A 19,071-nucleotide genomic window follows, 5' to 3' on the forward strand; every position below is an offset into this window, starting at 1 on the left:
ACTGTGGGGACATATGTTTCTGGCAGTGTGGAGGCACCCATTTATTTGCTTTTTTATATGTAGGTGGAACTGTACTGGTGCATTATATATATATGTGGCACTGTACAACATGACTAAAAACTGAGTTATAACACAAGGTCATACTCCTACAAACGTCATACCGAAAGGTGTGCGCACAAAAATGGGGTGTGGCTTGGTGAAAACTAGCCCATTCCCCCATGATATTGGCTCTTGCCCCTTGACTACAGATCTTTTCTGGCTCTTTGCCTCTGACTGGTTGGCCATCCCTGTTGTAGACAAATGTGCAGCTGTGTGGAGTGGACAGTGCCGGCCATGACATCTCCTTAGATTCCCCATAATCCTCCAAATTTGAATATTAGGGAAAAGAACTCCAAATAGTATAATACTGTTTTAATACCCCCCAAAAAATCCCTGACATCTCGAGGGTTAACAGGTGCTGCGACAGGTTTTACGCATGAATCCGTGAAGTTTTCACAGATTTTGTGTGTTAATGCCTGTTCACACATTAGGTTAATGGGCGTTAACAAGCCTAACTGCCACTATTGTCCGCTGTGGTTTACAGCGGATAATTGAATCTTCCCAATTAAGATTGTGTATTTTAAATGCAACAAAATCTTTTTGATTCACATTGATTAATAGTAATTAGACAATTTGATTCAGGCTAATTTTGTTATCCAAAAGCACAAATATATTTCTTCATTGAGTAAATTATCAGATAAATATATATATTAATCATGTAATTTTAAATATTTTTTGGTCATTGGAAAATATCTGCACCAATTTTCTGCATAAAGCTCACTAAGCATAAGTCTTCCAACAGCCAAATACACACCCCTATGTCTCATTGATGTCTGCAGTATTTATTTACACCGTTTCCACCCCCTCCCCACCTGATACACTCAGAGGCAGGGATAACAAGAACAAAGTACAAGTACATTTATCTATATATACATCCTGTACATAGATAGTTCATGCATTAGTAGCCTGTCCTAAAACCAGTTGTACTAGTAATAATGTCACATGTTCACCCTGTAAAGTCTCACTTCCTGTAATCGGACCATACATATAATTGTAGGAAGGGAAAATGAAATATCACAATACATTTCTTTGCAGGAATGTTACATGATCCTGCCTTATTACTTATATTTCTTTTAGACTTTCATTTATTGGCTCTCAGGTGCCACCTTTGTGTATGGGATGACTACATGGAAGTACATCAGCAATGTGATTTGTAGTTTTGTTTATGTGACAATCCTATTAGTGCAGAGAGTTGCATTTTGTTACATAGTAGGAGACACACAGAAGTTAGGACAACTATATGTGAATGACCATCTGTTTTATATTGTTTAAGCTCTTTTAGTCTATTTTAAAAACAATGGTTATTATAGTATGTCCTTTTTACCCTCTGTAGAATTTTGGGCTCAATGGGCCCCTGGAGTCTGCTCTTACAATTGCTGAGGATGAGCAGTGGAAAAGGATTCGTACAGTGCTCTCGCCCACATTCACCAGCGGGAAACTGAAAGAGGTATAGGAATCTGCCATATCTCTCCATCTCCGTTTACACCTAATTCAACTCCTATCATATTCAAGACATGATATATTCCAATTGCATTTAAAAGGAAGCTTTCTTTCACTAAATCGGTACTACAATATTTTAATGTTCTACCACTGTTAATTGCATAAAACCATTCCCTAAATTAAAGAACATACTGCATTGTGTGCATATTGAGAATTAGAATAATTGATCACTTTTTAAATGGAATGTAACAAATGGTAGTAGTCTATTTCTCTTTTTAGATGTTTCAGATCATGAAGGACTACTCGAATAAACTGGTCAGAAATGTACAAGTTTATGTTGATAAGGATGAAGCATGTGCCATGAAGGAGTGAGTCTGTCCTTACAAAATTTTTGTGTAATGATTAAAAGACAAGTTATGTGCAGTTATAGGAACCTTTTATCTTTTCTTCTGGGGTTCATCTGATACATCTTATCTAATGGGTCTCTTTTGGTTCATGTTATACACCTTACTTAAAAGGTCTCCCAGGGTTCATCTGGTATTCCTAACAGTCTCCTCAGGTTTATCTGACACACCTAAAGCCTTGTACACACTGGGCGACTTCAGCCTGTACACGACTAGCGCTATATCGCTGAACGTTAGATCAGTCAGCGTTCTAGTGCATACACACTGAATGATATCACTAAACGATATAGTTCAGTGACGTCATCCCCCGCACTCCCCGAACATGCAGCTTAGTTAACACTGAGCTGAATGTTCGGTAGGTCCTGGATGAACGAGAACCACCCGCGGGTATGCGCATCGTTCATCCATACACACCGGTTGATATGAACGATAGATCTTTCAAAAAAGATTTTCGGACATATCGTCCAGTGTTATCGCCCAGTGTGTACCGGGCTTTACATAAATGGACAGATTCAGTTATCTGAGAGCTGCCATCCTTCTGTGCAATTATTGTTGTGATCTGTTCTTTTAATATTCCTGTTCTTTCTGCTCACTGGCATTTTATACATGTTTGATATTCATTTATAAGTTAATTCAAGCTGTGGTTATTAAATTTACTTCTGTGACGAAACAGGAAGAAATACATGTGGAGATGCATTTAAGTACACTCTCATTTACTAGATCAATCGATATTTTCACAGCTGTTTACATACATCTAACTTATGCTAGCCATACATCAGGACGATATCTTTCCAACCAGCCAACTAGTTGGCTGGTTGGAAAGATAATCTGGCAGTGTGTGGGAGGAAACGATTATCAGCCGTTTGCTCCCACACGCTAAAAAACGGCCAGAAACGGTCTGTCCAACTAGTTGGGAAAATCAAACCTGTTTGATTTTCCAAACTAATCGTTCAGGTGTAGGGGAAACTTTCCCCCCAACTGAACGATAAGTAGGTGGACACAGGCTGACAGTGTCCACCTACTTTTGTCACCATCACTGCTGGCCAGCCCAGGATCCCAGCGGCGGCATTGGAGGGAGTAGTGATGAGGTTCAGGGGCAGCTGCGGCAGTCCATCACTGCTGCCGTGCTGCCCCTGTCATCGCGGTGGCAGGAGGAGAAGCAGGGACGGGCTGCGGGAGTACTTCACTCCTGCCCCGGGACATCAGGACTCATGTATGATCCCCGGCAGCCGCGGCAGTACTTCACTGCTGCCCGGCTGCCGCTGCTTGACAGCGATGGTAGTGTGGTATGCGAGCTGTCCGGAGGGGTAGGGGTCTGATAGCATTGGTGGATTCACACAGCCGACACCGCTCGCCCATGCCACGTATCTTGCGCGGCGCTGTCACCTCAGTTGACACTTTAGCACCGGATTCACACAGCCGAAACATCACTCATGCCACTTTTCTTGTGCGGCGCCGGGACCCGGCCATCACAGCTTTGACGACTGTCCCTGTCCTCCTATGCTTATGCGCGGTCGCGATGTCAGAGCCTCTAGGCTAGAGGCTCTGACATCGGACCGTGCATGCGCATAAGAGGACAGGGCCAGCTGGGACCACAAGATAAGTGCCGTTGGCGAGGTGTCTAGGATGCGGACATCTGAAATCCTGCTCCAGGCTCAGGTCTCTTGCCCGCCGCTGATTTAGCAGGTTCACCACCGCCAGATACACACGTTGCCCGGTTCTGCCCAGGGCAAAGTTCTTAGTGGGGTGGATCCGTTTTAAGGAGATGCAGCAGGTGCCATATCTAGGCAAGGGGGGCAACGGCCACAGCACTGTGGATGGTCAGCTCTTCCTCCTGGAGCCTTGCTGCATAGTGTCAGCTGCCTGCCTGGTGCCCTTTCGCACACTCTCCACTGTCTCTCTCTTCTCCCTCTCCCCATTCTTCTGACGCTCTCTCACAGTCTACCTCCCTGATTCCTCTCTTTCCCCTTACCCCCTCTGTCTCCCCCCCACCTATTGTTACTCCCTCTCCCATTTTTCCACCCCCCAACTTCTCTCTCTCCAGTTTCTGTCTCCCTTTATCTCTCTCTCCAGCTTCTGTCTCTCTCCCTTATCTCTCTTTCTCTCCAGCTTCTGTCTCTCTGCCCTCCTACCCTCCTCTCTCATTGCCAGCTCCTCTCCCCTAGTCTCTGTCCCCTCAGCCTTTGTCATGTGAATATAATTAAGTACTGTAATATGATAGATATATATATATATATATATACACACATACATATATATATATATATATATATATATATATATTTCTCTAACGTCCTAGTGGATGCTGGGGACTCCGTCAGGACCATGGGGAATAGCGGCTCCGCAGGAGACAGGGCACAAAAGCAAGCTTTTAGGATCACATGGTGTGTACTGGCTCCTCCCCCTATGACCCTTCTCCAAGCCTCAGTTAGGTTTTTGTGCCCGTCCGAGAAGGGTGCAATCTAGGTGGCTCTCCTAAAGAGCTGCTTAGAGAAAGTTTTTAGGTTTTTATGTTCAGTGAGTCCTGCTGGCAACAGGCTCACTGCATCGAGGGACTTAGGGGAGAGACTTTCAACTCACCGGCGTGCAGGATGGATTGGATTCTTAGGCTACTGGACATAGCTCCAGAGGGAGTCGGAACACAGGTCTCACCCTGGGGTTCGTCCCGGAGCCGCGCCGCCGATCCCCCTTACAGATGCTGAAGATTGAAGGTCCGGAAACAGGCGGCAGAAGGCTCTTCAGTCTTCATGAAGGTAGCGCACAGCACTGCAGCTGTGCGCCATTGTTGTCACACACTTCACACTGAACGGTCACGGAGGGTGCAGGGCGCTGCTGGGGGCGCCCTGGGCAGCAATATTTAATACCTTTGATGGCAAAGAATACATCACATATAGCCATTGAGGCTATATGTATGTATTTCTCTAACGTCCTAGTGGATGCTGGGGACTCCGTCAGGACCATGGGGAATAGCGGCTCCGCAGGAGACAGGGCACAAAAGCAAGCTTTTAGGATCACATGGTGTGTACTGGCTCCTCCCCCTATGACCCTCCTCCAAGCCTCAGTTAGGTTTTTGTGCCCGTCCGAGAAGGGTGCAATCTAGGTGGCTCTCCTAAAGAGCTGCTTAGAGAAAGTTTTTAGGTTTTTATGTTCAGTGAGTCCTGCTGGCAACAGGCTCACTGCATCGAGGGACTTAGGGGAGAGAATTTCAACTCACCGGCGTGCAGGATGGATTGGATTCTTAGGCTACTGGACATAGCTCCAGAGGGAGTCGGAACACAGGTCTCACCCTGGGGTTCGTCCCGGAGCCGCGCCGCCGATCCCCCTTACAGATGCTGAAGATTGAAGGTCGGGAAACAGGCGGCAGAAGGCTCTTCAGTCTTCATGAAGGTAGCGCACAGCACTGCAGCTGTGCGCCATTGTTGTCACACACTTCACACTGAACGGTCACGGAGGGTGCAGGGCGCTGCTGGGGGCGCCCTGGGCAGCAATGTTTAATACCTTTGATGGCAAAGAATACATCACATATAGCCATTGAGGCTATATGTATGTATTTAACCCAGGCCAGATATCTAAAACTCCGGGAGAAAAGCCAGCCGAAAAGGGGGCGGGGCTTATTCTCCTCAGTACACAGCGCCATTTTCCTGCTCAGCTCCGCTGTGAGGAAGGCTCCCAGGACTCTCCCCTGCACTGCACTACAGAAACAGGGTAAAAAAGAGAAGGGGGGCATAATTTGGCGATATTTATATATTTAAAGCGCATATAACAGAAACAACACCTTTTAGGGTTGTTTATATACATTTTATAGCGCTTTTTGGTGTGTGCTGGCAAACTCTCCCTCTGTCTCCCCAAAGGGCTAGTGGGGTCCTGTCTTCGATAAGAGCATTCCCTGTGTGTCTGCTGTGTGTCGGTACGTGTGTGTCGACATGTATGAGGACGATGTTGGTATGGAGGTGGCGCAATTGCCGGTAATGGTGATGTCACCCCCTAGGGAGTCGACACCGGAATGGATGGCTTTAATTATGGAATTACGTGATAATGTTAGCACATTACAAAAGTCAGTTGACGAAATGAGACGGACGGAAAACCAGTTAGTTCCTGCTCAGGCGTCTCAGACACCGTCAGGGGCTGTAAAACGTCCCTTACCTCAGTCAGTCGACACAGGTACCGACACAGATGAATCTAGTGTCGACGGTGAAGAAACAAACGTATTTTCCAATAGGGCCACACGTTATATGATCACGGCAATGAAGGAGGCTTTGCAGATCTCTGATACTGCAGGTACCTCAAAAAGGGGTATTATGTGGGGGGTGAAAAAACTACCTGTAGCTTTTCCAGAATCAGAGGAATTGAATGACGTGTGTGATGAAGCGTGGGTTAACCCAGATAGAAAACTGCTAATTTCTAAGAAGTTATTGGCATTATACCCTTTCCCACCAGAGGTTAGGGCGCGCTGGGAAACACCCCCTAGGGTGGATAAAGCGCTCACACGTTTATCAAAACAAGTGGCGTTGCCGTCTCCTGATACGGCCGCCCTCAAGGATCCAGCAGATAGGAGGCTGGAAACTACTCTGAAGAGTATACACACATACTGGTGTTATACTGCGACCAGCAATAGCCTCAGCCTGGATGTGCAGTGCTGGGGTAGTGTGGTTGGATTCCCTGACTGAAAATATTGATACCCTGGATAGGGACAGTATTTTATTGACTTTAGAGCAATTAAAGGATGCGTTTCTTTATATGCGAGATGCTCAGAGGGATATTTGCACTCTGGCATCGAGAGTAAGTGCGATGTCCATATCTGCCAGAAGAAGTTTATGGACGCGACAGTGGTCAGGTGATGCGGATTCCAAACGGCATATGGAAGTATTGCCGTATAAAGGAGAGGAATTATTTGGGGTCGGTCTATCGGATCTGGTGGCCACGGCAACTGCCGGCAAATCCACCTTTTTACCTCAGACTCCCTCCCAACAGAAAAAGACACCGTCTTTTCAGCCGCAGTCTTTTCGCTCCTATAAAAACAAGCGGGCAAAAGGACAGTCATATCTGCCCCGAGGCAGAGGAAAGGGTAAGAGAGGGCAGCAAGCAGCCCCTGCCCAGGAACAGAAGCCCGCCCCGGGTTCTGCAAAGCCCTCAGCATGACGCTGGGGCTTTACAAGCGGACTCAGGAGCGGTGGGGGGTCGACTAAAGATTTTCAGCAATCAGTGGGCTCACTCACAGGTGGACCCGTGGATCCTGCAGATAGTATCTCAGGGTTACATGTTGGAATTCGAAAAGTCTCCCCCTCGCCGGTTCCTAAAGTCTGCTTTACCAACGTCTCCCTCAGAAAGGGCGACGGTATTGGAAGCCATTCACAAGCTGTATTCTCAGCAGGTGATAGTAAAGGTACCCCTCCTACAACAGGGAAAGGGGTATTATTCCACACTATTTGTGGTACCGAAGCCGGACGGTTCGGTAAGACCTATTCTAAATCTGAAATCCTTGAACCTGTACATACAGAAATTCAAGTTCAAGATGGAGTCACTAAGAGCAGTGATAGCGAATCTGGAAGAAGGGGACTTCATGGTGTCCCTGGACATAAAAGATGCTTATCTGCATGTCCCAATTTACCCCTCACACCAAGGGTATCTCAGGTTCGTGATACAAAACTGTCATTATCAGTTTCAAACGCTGCCGTTTGGTTTGTCCACGGCACCTCGGGTCTTTACCAAGGTAATGACCGAAATGATGGTTCTTTTACGAAGAAAAGGCGTATTAATTATTCCTTACTTGGACGATCTCCTGATAAGGGCAAGGTCCAGAGAACAGCTGGAAGTCGATGTAGCACTAACCCAAGTAGTGCTTCAACAACACGGGTGGATTCTGAATCTTCCAAAATCCCAATTGACCCCGACAACACGTCTGCTGTTCCTGGGAATGATTCTGGACACTGTTCAGAAAAAGGTGTTTCTCCCAGAGGAGAAAGCAAGGGAGTTATCCGAACTTGTCAGGAACCTCCTAAAACCAGGAAATGTGTCAGTACATCAATGCACAAGGGTCCTGGGAAAGATGGTGGCTTCTTACGAAGCAATTCCATTCGGCAGATTCCACGCACGAATATTTTAGTGGGATCTGCTGGACAAATGGTCCGGATCGCATCTGCACATGCATCAGCGGATAACACTGTCACCAAGAACAAGGTTGTCTCTCCTGTGGTGGTTGCAGAGTGCCCATCTGTTAGAGGGCCGCAGGTTCGGCATACAGGACTGGGTCCTGGTGACTACGGATGCCAGCCTACGAGGCTGGGGAGCAGTCACACAGGGAAGAAACTTCCAGGGCGTGTGGTCAAACCTGGAGACGTCTCTTCACATAAATATACTGGAGCTAAGAGCGATCTACAATGCTCTAAGCCTGGCAAAACCGCTGCTTCAGGGTCAGCCGGTGTTGATCCAGTCGGACAACATCACGGCAGTCGCCCACGTAAACAGACAAGGCGGCACGAGAAGCAGAAGAGCAATGACAGAAGCTGCAAGGATTCTTCGCTGGGCGGAAAATCATGTCATAGCACTGTCAGCAGTGTTCATTCCGGGAGTGGACAACTGGGAAGCAGACTTCCTCAGCAGACACGACCTTCACCCGGGAGAGTGGGGACTTCATCCAGAAGTCTTCCACATGATTGTGAACCGTTGGGAAAAACCAAAGGTGGACATGATGGCGTCTCGCCTCAACAAGAAACTGGACAGATATTGCGCCAGGTCAAGAGACCCTCAGGCAATAGCTGTGGACGCTCTGGTAACACCGTGGGTGTACCAGTCCGTGTATGTGTTTCCTCCTCTGCCTCTCATACCAAAGGTACTGAGAATTATACGGCAAAAGGGAGTAAGAACAATACTCGTGGCCAGGGCCGGATTAACAATGGGGCGGGTGGAGCTGCAGCTCCAGGCCCTCCCATGAAATTAGGCCCACAGGACTCCCTGCAGTGCTGCTGTGCAGCTAGTATTGACAGAAGAAAAATCCTGTCACCAGCAACAGCCCAGCTCACCTCCCAGCCACCCCACTCACCCCACGATCAGCAGGAGCTGTCACTCCATTCTACACACGGAGCAGTCTGAAGCTCCGCCCCCGGCCGCCCGAAGCTCCGCCCCTGGCCGCCCGTAGCTCCGCCCCCTAGCTGACTACAACTCTGTCCCCTTTGCCTGAGGCTGTGACATGCCTCGGCTGAAGCCCATTTACAGTCCCTTCAGACCATTCACGGCCCCTCTGAGTCTGAAGCTCCGCCCCTGGCCGCCCGTAGCTCCGCCCCCTAGCTGACTACAACTCTGTCCCCTTTGCCTGAGGCTGTGACATGCCTCGGCTGAAGCCCATTTACAGTCCCTTCAGACCATTCACGGCCCCTCTGAGTCTGAAGCTCCGCCCCCGGCCACCCGAAGCTCCGCCCCTGGCCGCCCGTAGCTCCGCCCCCTAGCTGACTACAACTCTGTCCCCTTTGCCTGAGGCTGTGACATGCCTCGGCTGAAGCCCATTTACAGTCCCTTCAGACCATTCACGGCCCCTCTGAGTTTAGTTAGCAGCAAGGCACTAATGGTGTGATATTAAATGCTGCTGTGAGTGGAGGCTGGAGCACAGGAAGAATTACAGTCACTGGCTGTGCAGAAACCTGCAGGCATGCCCGAACTACCTTCCCACAAATCAGTGTAAGGTCTCGCCCCTGTCTATGTATTTGCATGTATCCGCCCCATAACAAGGCATCCGTGCGCCCTGTGCAGCACACACCCCCTGACCGGCACCCATAAATCTGTTCCCCATGGGGTGCGTGGGTGAAAGTGCCTTCTAGGGTGCAGAGGTTGTGGCAGCGAGTGAGTAGTGGCGTAACTCCCACCCCCGCAGCCACTGCGGAGGCGCAGGGCTACGGGGGCGCCGCCACTGATTCAGAGCAGATTGACATGCGGACTAGCCGTCCGCATATCAATCTGCAAAATGTCCCTTCCAAAATGTCCCGCAGCTTCAGAGGCAGCAGCAACGGGGGGATCGGGCAGCGGTGCCCGCGGCTCACTACAACCTTCAGCGGCAGCGGGAAGGGGGGATCGGCAGAATTACTCCCTAGCAACAACTAACAAGCATGACTCCCAGTACATGAAATCCCTGGCAACTAGCATTACCCCCTGGCAACGAATATAACACCCAGCGCATGAAACCTCTGGCAACGAGCATGACACCCAGTGCATGAAACCCCTGGCAACAAGCATTACCCCCTGGCAACGAATATAACACCCAGCGCATGAAACCTCTGTCAACGAGCATGACACCCAGAGCATGACAACCCCTGGCAACGAGCAGGTAATTTAAAAGTAATTAGAAGCCTTACTGTAGGACTTAATGTGTAATGGGCATTGCGGTGTGTGGCATCATATATAACGCGCATTGCGGTGTGTGGCATTGTGTATCACGGGCATTGCGATGTGTGTCATAATGTGTCACAGGCTTGACAGTGTGTGGTATAATATCTCAGGGGCATTATAGTGTGTAGCATAATGTATAACGGGCATTGTGATGCATGGCGTAATGTGTCACAGGCATTATGGTGTGTGGTATAATGTCTCAGGGACACCGCAGTGTGTGGCATAATTTATAACGGGCATTGTGGTGTGGCATAATGTGTCGGGGGCATTATGGTGTGTGGCATATTGTGTCACCAGCATTACGGTGTGTGGCATAATGTGTCACAGGCATTACGGTGTGTGGCATAATGTATCACGGAGATTGCGGTGTGTGTCATAATGTGTCACAGGCATTACAGTGTGTGGCATGTGTCACGGACATTGCAGTGTATGTCATAATGTGTCACGGGCATTACGGTGTGTGGCATAATGTGTCACAGGCATTGTGGTGTGTGGCATAATGTGTCACAGGCATTGTGGTGTGTGTCATAATGTGTCACAGGCATTGTATGTGCTATAATGTATCAGAGGCATTGCGATGCGTGGCATAATGTGTCACAGGCATTACAGTGTGTGGCATAATGTGTCACAGGCATTGCGTTGTGTGTCATAATGTGTCACAGGCATTGTATATGCTATAATGTATCAGAAGCATTGCAGTGTGTAGCATAATGTATAACGGGCATTGCGATTCCTGTCATAATGTGTCACAGGCATTGTATGTGATATAATGTATCAGGGGCATTGCGATGCGTGGCATAATGTGTCACAGGCATTACGGTGTGTGGCATAATGTGTCACAGGCATTGCGGTGTGTGTCATAATGTGTCCCAGGCATTGTATGTGCTATAATGTATCAGAGGCATTGCGATGCGTGGCATAATGTGTCACAGGCATTACAGTGTGTGGCATAATGTGTCACAGGCATTGCGTTGTGTGTCATAATGTGTCACAGGCATTGTATATGCTATAATGTATCAGAAGCATTGCAGTGTGTAGCATAATGTATAACGGGCATTGCGATTCCTGTCATAATGTGTCACAGGCATTGTATGTGATATAATGTATCAGGGGCATTGCGATGCGTGGCATAATGTGTCACAGGCATTACGGTGTGTGGCATAATGTGTCACAGGCATTGCGGTGTGTGTCATAATGTGTCCCAGGCATTGTATGTGCTATAATGTATCAGAAGTATTGCAGTGTGTGGCATAATGTATCACGGACATTGCGGTGTGTGTCATAATGTGTCAGGCATTACGGTGTGTGGTATACTATATCACGGGCATTGTGGTATGTGGTATAATGTCTCAGGGTCATTGCGGTGTGTGTCATAATGTGTCACAGGCATTGTATGTGCTATAATGTATCAGGGGCATTGCAGTGTGTGTCATAATGTGTCACAGACATTGTATGTGCTATAATGTATCAGGGGCATTGCAGTGTGTGTCATAATGTGTCACAGGCATTGTATGTGCTATAATGTATCGGGCATTGCAGTGTGTAGCATAATGTATAACGGGCATTGCGCTTCCTGTCATAATGTGTCACAGGCATTACGGTGTGTGGCATAATGTGTCGGGGGCATTATTGTGTGTGCATATTGTGTCATGTGCATTATTGTGTGTGGCATAATGTCTGAGGGCCTTTGCAGTATGTGGCATCACTATAAGGAGGAAAAATGACAAATAATGTAAAGGGCATGAATCAGGATTATTTTTCTTTCCTGTGGTGGCTAACGTCTGGGCGTGCAGGTTGCAAAACTGGGGTATAAGGTAGTCTTTTCCTGCAATGCCACGCCCCTTTCAGTGAATCCACACCCATTTTGGTGAAGCAACACCCCTTTTGGATTTGGCGCGCGCAAATTCTTCACTTTGGCTTGAGGGACAAAAATTTCTAGTTACGCCATTGCGAATGAGTATTGCTGGCTCTGCCCTGCCCTTCTTAAAGCCCTGGCGTTTATATACAATACAGTGTGTGTAAACTGTGTATATATAGAGATATATGGGTGGGATGCAGCAGGTACAGTATGCATATCAGCTTTTACAAACACTGTATGCATGAAGAAAATTACAATGGAAGCTCTTGCTGTAAGAGCTGCCCTTTGTGATGATAGGACTTCTGGGTTTAGGACCCGGAGTCCTATCTGCGTATGTGTTGAGTGACGCATGCCGTGGGGTGTCCGGTTTGATCCCTCTCATCTGAAGATGGCGTTGCCCACCACATCCAAGCATTCCGGGGCTTGGTGCATATGCAGCACACGGCCAAACCTCCAGAAACTGCATTTTCGGAGGTCTGGCTGCAATTTTCCACTTTCTGCATCTCGCCCATTGTGTATAAGACAATATATATAGGTCAACGTTTAGGAGGGGCTTTACTCCTCCTTCACCAGGACATTGATATATGGGGGTAATTCCAAGTTGATCGCAGCAGGAATTTTTTTTAGCAATTGGGCAAAACCATGTGCACTGCAGGTGGGGTAGATGTAACATGTGCAGAGAGAGTTAGATTTGGGTGTGGTGTGTTCAATCTGCAATCTAATTTGCAGTGTAAAAATAAAGGCGCCAGTATTTACCCTGCACAGAAATAAAATAACCCACCCAAATCTAACTCTCTCTGCACATGTTATATCTGCCCCCCCTGCAGTGCACATGGTTTTGCCCAATTGCTAACTTTCTTGCTGCTGCGATCAACTCAGAATTACCCCCTATATACAGTGCATCCGGAAAGTATTCACAGCGATTTGCAAAAAATCTCAAAAAAACTTTATTCTCGTTGTCATTATGGGGTATTGTGTGTAGAATTTTGCCAGAATCCCGGCGGTCAGCATACCGGTACCGGGGTCCCGGCACCAGAATGCCTGTGGGAGGGATGGGGGGACGGGTGAGTGCAGCAAAGCCCCTTACAGGCTCGCTGCGCTCGCCACAGGTTCTATTCCCACTTTATGGGTGTCATGGATATCCATGAGTGGGAATAGTCCCTGTGGGTAATTCCATCTGCCAGCATTTTTAGCGTTCGGGATTCCAGGGTTGGCATGCTGACTGCTGGTAACATAACCACATCCTAGATTTGGGGTGCAGCACGGTGTGTGACCACAATGTTTAAATACACACATACATACATAGACCCACAATTGGAAGGGCACAGGAGCTTGAGGCACACAAGTGAAAAGGAGGGTGGACAGTATGGAAGGCGTCAGAAGCCCTCCCACCACCATATAGAGTTCGTGGGCACCTCCACTGCGCTGTGTGATGTTACCACTGCACCCAGCACAGAGGCAGAGTACCTCCTGACTGACTGAGACCTGTCACCTGATAGAGTTGAAGCTGAGGTAAATAATCTGAATTCTAGTCAGATTTTTTTATCATTATAATATGTGGCGTCAGGAGGGTAGATTAATGTATTTATATTTATGCCTTTTTTCTCATATGTTTATATATATATATATGTATGCTGGGGTGTAAGGGACGGGTGGGGCATGTCACCATGGTGACGGAGAACAGGGTGGCTGGGAGTGAGCTGCGGCATATAGGTGATGTGGACTGCAGCTGGTCCTGCCTTGGCTCTGCTTTACTACAGCGCAGGCTCGGTGTGTTTGTGCTGACACACTGGAGTAGATGTAAGATTAGTCGTTATGGGGGAGAAGTGGTTTAAGGGAATGTTATGCACGCTGACTCCGCTTCTCCCCCATGTATTACTGTGGAGATGTGTTCATGCACTCTCCACAGGATGTGTTCCCGCTCTGTGGGTGTCTTGGACATACAACAGTGGGAATAGCCCTGGTGCACAGGGATTTCATCTGTCGGCATTTCAACGTCGGTATCCTGAACGCTGGGATTTCAACAGCCGGCATTTTAACTGCATCCCATACCTGCACGATCCATGTCAGGATAATTTATCTCCCCCACTGTCTCTGGAGCACACAGTATCAAGGGAACCAGGAGAACAGAGATGGGAGTAAAGACCAGAGAAGGGAGGCGGGACTGTGCCTGGTGTGCCTTGTTTATCCAAGCATTCTTCCAGTGAGGTGTCTGACCAAAGCCACTGCCAGTGCCCAATGCTAAAAAGTGTGACTTCCAATAATTTCCTATTATAGATAGACACGGTAGATATACTTGCAGTCTGATTTATTTAATTCCAGATCACAGGCAATAGTGTGTGGCTGTGATGTCTTCTGTATTTTGTGGTGGTAGTTGGAGTTCTCTATTTTATATGGTACTCATTACAATGTTCGTTGCATTGTATGGCGGTCACTTGGATGCTCTGTAAATAATTTGAATGTCACTGTAATGTTCTCTGTATTATCTAGCCGTTACTGTAATGAGCTCTGTATTATATGGCATTGTCTGCAATGCTCTAGAATTTATATGGCGGTCACTGCAATGATCTCTGCATTATTAATTTAGTTAATTTACTGTTGTGGCTAGGTATGAGGGGTGAACACTAATAGAAGTATGGAGATACCCATGGCACAGGCCACACCCCCTATATAGACCACACCTCCACATCACTAGTCATACTGCCACAGCGCTAGTCACATTGCGGCACGCAATAGGCCTTTCCTGATTTCCAGCTCCAGGCCCATGTGGACCTTAATCTGGCACTGCTCGTGGCTCCGGATTGGCCAAGGAGGACTTGGTACCCGGAACTTCAAGAGATGCTCACGGAAGAGCCGTGGCCTCTACCTTTAAGAAGGGATCTGCTTCAGCAGGGACCTTGTATGTTCCAAGACTTACCGCGACTGCGTTTGACGGCATGGCGGTTGAACGCCGGATTCTAAAAGAAAAGGGCATTCCAGAGGAAGTTATTCCTACCTTGATTAAAGCCAGGAAGGAAGTGACCGCACAACATTATCACCGCATTTGGAGAAAATATGTTGCGTGGTGTGAGGCCAAGAAGGCCCCAACGGAAGAATTTCAATTGGGTCGATTCCTACATTTCCTGCAGGCAGGATTGTCTATGGGCCTCAAATTGGGGTCTATTAAGGTTCAAATTTCGGCCTTATCGATTTTCTTCCAGAAAGAATTGGCTTCAGTGCCTGAAGTACAAACTTTTGTCAAAGGTGTACTACATATACAGCCCCCGATTGTGCCTCCAGTGGCACCGTGGGATCTAAACGTGGTTTTGGATTTTCTCAAATCCCATTGGTTTGAGCCTCTCAAATCGGTAGATTTGAAGTATCTTACATGGAAAGTAACCATGCTACTGGCCCTGGCTTCAGCCAGGAGAGTATCAGAGTTGGCGGCTTTATCGTACAAAAGCCCATATCTGATTTTCCATTCGGACAGGGCAGAACTGCGGACACGTCCTCATTTTCTCCCTAAGGTGGTTTCGGCTTTTCACCTGAACCAGCCTATTGTGGTGCCTGCGGCTACTAGCGACTTGGAGGACTCCAAGTTACTGGATGTTGTCAGAGCATTGAAAATATATATTTCAAGGACAGCTGGAGTCAGAAAATCTGACTCGTTGTTTATCTTATATGCACCCAACAAGATGGGTGCTCCTGCGTCTAAGCAGACGATTGCTCGTTGGATCTGTAGCACAATCCAACTTGCACATTCTGTGGCAGGCCTGCCACAGCCTAAAACTGTAAAAGCCCACTCCACAAGGAAGGTGGGCTCATCTTGGGCGGCTGCCCGAGGGGTCTCGGCATTACAACTTTGCCGAGCAGCTACGTGGTCAGGGGAGAACACGTTTGTAAAATTTTACAAATTTGATACTCTGGCTAAAGAGGACCTGGAGTTCTCTCATTCGGTGCTGCAGAGTCATCCGCACTCTCCCGCCCGTTTGGGAGCTTTGGTATAATCCCCATGGTCCTGACGGAGTCCCCAGCATCCACTAGGACGTTAGAGAAAATAAGAATTTACTTACCGATAATTCTATTTCTCATAGTCCGTAGTGGATGCTGGGCGCCCATCCCAAGTGCGGATTGTCTGCAATACTTGTACATAGTTATTGTTACAAAAATCGGGTTATTATTGTTGTGAGCCATCTTTTTTAGAGGCTACTTCGTTGTTATCATACTGTTAACTGGGTTCAAATCCCAAGTTGTACGGTGTGATTGGTGTGGCTGGTATGAGTCTTACCCGGGATTCAAGATCCTTCCTTATTGTGTACGCTCGTCCGGGCACAGTACCTAACTGAGGCTTGGAGGAGGGTCATAGGGGGAGGAGCCAGTACACACCATGTGATCCTAAAAGCTTGCTTTTGTGCCCTGTCTCCTGCGGAGCCGCTATTCCCCATGGTCCTGACGGAGTCCCCAGCATCCACTACGGACTATGAGAAATAGAATTATCGGTAAGTAAATTCTTATTATACATACATACACACACTGGAAGTGGGAGGAGTAATGTGTAAAGAGGGGAGGATTCTTAAACTGTCCCCCCTAAAAGTTAGGTCTAGATCTGCCACTGTCTGATAGGTTGTCATCGGGGAGCGAGAACTTAGAGCTGGGTCCCCTCACAAAGCTGCTGCTGCCGTGCTGACAGAAGAAGTCCAACCAACCACCTTCCCTGACCCCCAACCAGTGTAACAGGGAGCGGAGCTAGCGCACAGGACGCCCAAAGCCTAACCGCTGCATGTAAGTCAACAGCGATGTGAGGATGGAGGGACGGAGAGCGGCGGGCTGTCACTGAGGAGGTGGAGGTGAGTGAGGGCGCAGCGGGCAGCTATACGTCACATACAGGGGATTGACCGGCACCGTACCCCCCTGCCGTGCCCCTGTGTGCTGCGACACCCACCCTCGTGGCACCTGAGACACAGAAGGAGTGAGAGGAAGGAATGGATAGAATGAAAGGATGAAAAGAACCCTAAAGAAGGGGATAGATAGCATGAGGGGTGTGTGGGGGTAATTCAGATCTGATCGCTGGGCTACTAATTTTGCTGTCCTGAGATTAGATAGTTGCCGCTTCCAGGGGGAGTGTAAATTTGCCATGCAAGTGTGCGATCACATGTGTATGCCAAGCTGCGAAAATCCACTTTGTGCAGTCTGTGTGTAACCCAAGACTTACTCCTCCAGTGCGATGAGAACAGGCTGATAGGGGTCGGAGCGGACGTCAGACACCCTCCCTGAAAACGCTAAATAGACCTGCAATTTTCTATTTCTAAATATACTATTCAAAACATGCAGAAGTAGGCAGGCACTGTCCGCCTACTTCTGTGACATCACAAGTTGGAGAGAAGTTGGCTGGTCTGCTGGTCCGATGAAAAGTTGTTTAGATGTGTGGAGCACTGTTTTAGTTGGACAAACAAGTTGGACAGTTGGAGGTTTGGAGAGTTGGAGAAAAGTTGGTCTGAAGTTGGTCTGATGTATGGCTAGCTTTACATTGCAAACACATCTTAGATAGAGATTTTTCACTCCAATATGTTGGAAACCTTATTATAAAGCAGGAGTTATATAAATAAAAGGATAGCAATAATAATTTAATTCAAATATTGTGTCTTTAATCTTTTAGCGTCTTGGGAGCTTACAGTATGGATGTTATCACCAGTAGCTCGTTCAGTGTGAACATCGACTCTTTAAATAAGCCTAATGATCCATTTGTTACACAAACCAAGAAGTTACTGAAACTCGGGTTATTCAGTCCATTACTCCTCGTCGTTGGTAAAGTATATATATATTTTTGGCTTCACCTACTCTAACTACTGTGTCTCAATACAAGGTAGTCTGACTGTAATATCCTTAATTGTAGTTTCTTCATTTTATTATTTACTTTTAAATTATTGTTTGTAGCCTTTTATGTGATTTGTAATAAGCCTGCTTGCAAGGTTTACCATTCTGCAGATTGCCTCTGACTCGTACTCCATTATGTAATCCCAAAGTCTTCCTGACAATAGGAAGTGGAGGCACGATGGTATAACAGCATTATTGCTGTGTTATTATATCATTGGTGGGTGTGGCAAATCTATAATATGTCTAATAAAGTATGACTGAGAGCAGACAAAGGAGAAGCCAGCAAAGTCCTGCTTTGGCTCAGAGTCTGCGCAGAAAGTATAAATACAATTTGGACCTCATTCTGAGTCGCACGCACTGTCGATGTTGGAAGCAGTGGAGTGTTTTTTTCTTCTTCTACGTGTGCGTCTGTCGCACTGCACATGTGTCCCAGTTGGTTCTGTACAGAGTCGCAGTTTGCGATTTCAGATGCACACACAGAAAGGTGTTGAAAATGTAGCAGGAATTCCTTGTCAGTGACAGGGAGGTGGCTTAGAGCATGCACGGAGATGGTCCATCTTATGGGCATATTATGGGAGTGACGCAAGCGTGTCAGTGATGGTGGCTGTATACACAGACGCTCAACCGTGCGCATAGGAGGCCATACTCTGGTGGAGAGACTGCACCCTCCGTAGATCCAGTGGAAGTTTTGTTGGTATGATCGATAATGTGTATAAAGACACACCAATCAGTATTACTCTACAAGTTTTCAGCGATTTAGCCACTAGAATTAAAGCAGCAATGATTTAAGAGTCAAAAGTTGTACATAAGCAAATATCCACTTGTTTCCAGGCATCTTTTCCACCTAGTACAGTGTTGGTGCAAGTGTGTACTGATGGTTATGACTGGTGGCAAAGCAAGCGTGTACATAGGGGGGCACACTGCAAGATGGTATAACTCTGCTTACAGGTGAATATACACATTACTATTGTTCACGCAGTTCGGGAGCACATACCCCTAATCTCTGATTCAGCCCAAACGTATGTATGTTGAGACATGTAG

At 47.4% G+C, this 19,071-nt stretch overlaps 1 protein-coding gene across 1 annotated transcript in view; it reads left to right on the forward strand.

The window, feature by feature from the left end:
- Positions 1–19,071, forward strand: part of LOC134909715 (cytochrome P450 3A9-like) — a 78,400-nt gene that overhangs the window by 15,415 nt on the left and 43,914 nt on the right. The window contains exons 5-7 of the mRNA XM_063916909.1: positions 1,433–1,546; positions 1,819–1,907; positions 17,813–17,961. Coding sequence (XP_063772979.1) covers positions 1,433–1,546; positions 1,819–1,907; positions 17,813–17,961 — 352 coding nt within the window. The remainder of the gene's footprint in view (positions 1–1,432; positions 1,547–1,818; positions 1,908–17,812; positions 17,962–19,071) is intronic.

The sequence above is a fragment of the Pseudophryne corroboree genome, chromosome 4 (assembly GCF_028390025.1).
Source record: "Pseudophryne corroboree isolate aPseCor3 chromosome 4, aPseCor3.hap2, whole genome shotgun sequence".
NCBI lineage: Eukaryota > Metazoa > Chordata > Amphibia > Anura > Myobatrachidae > Pseudophryne > Pseudophryne corroboree.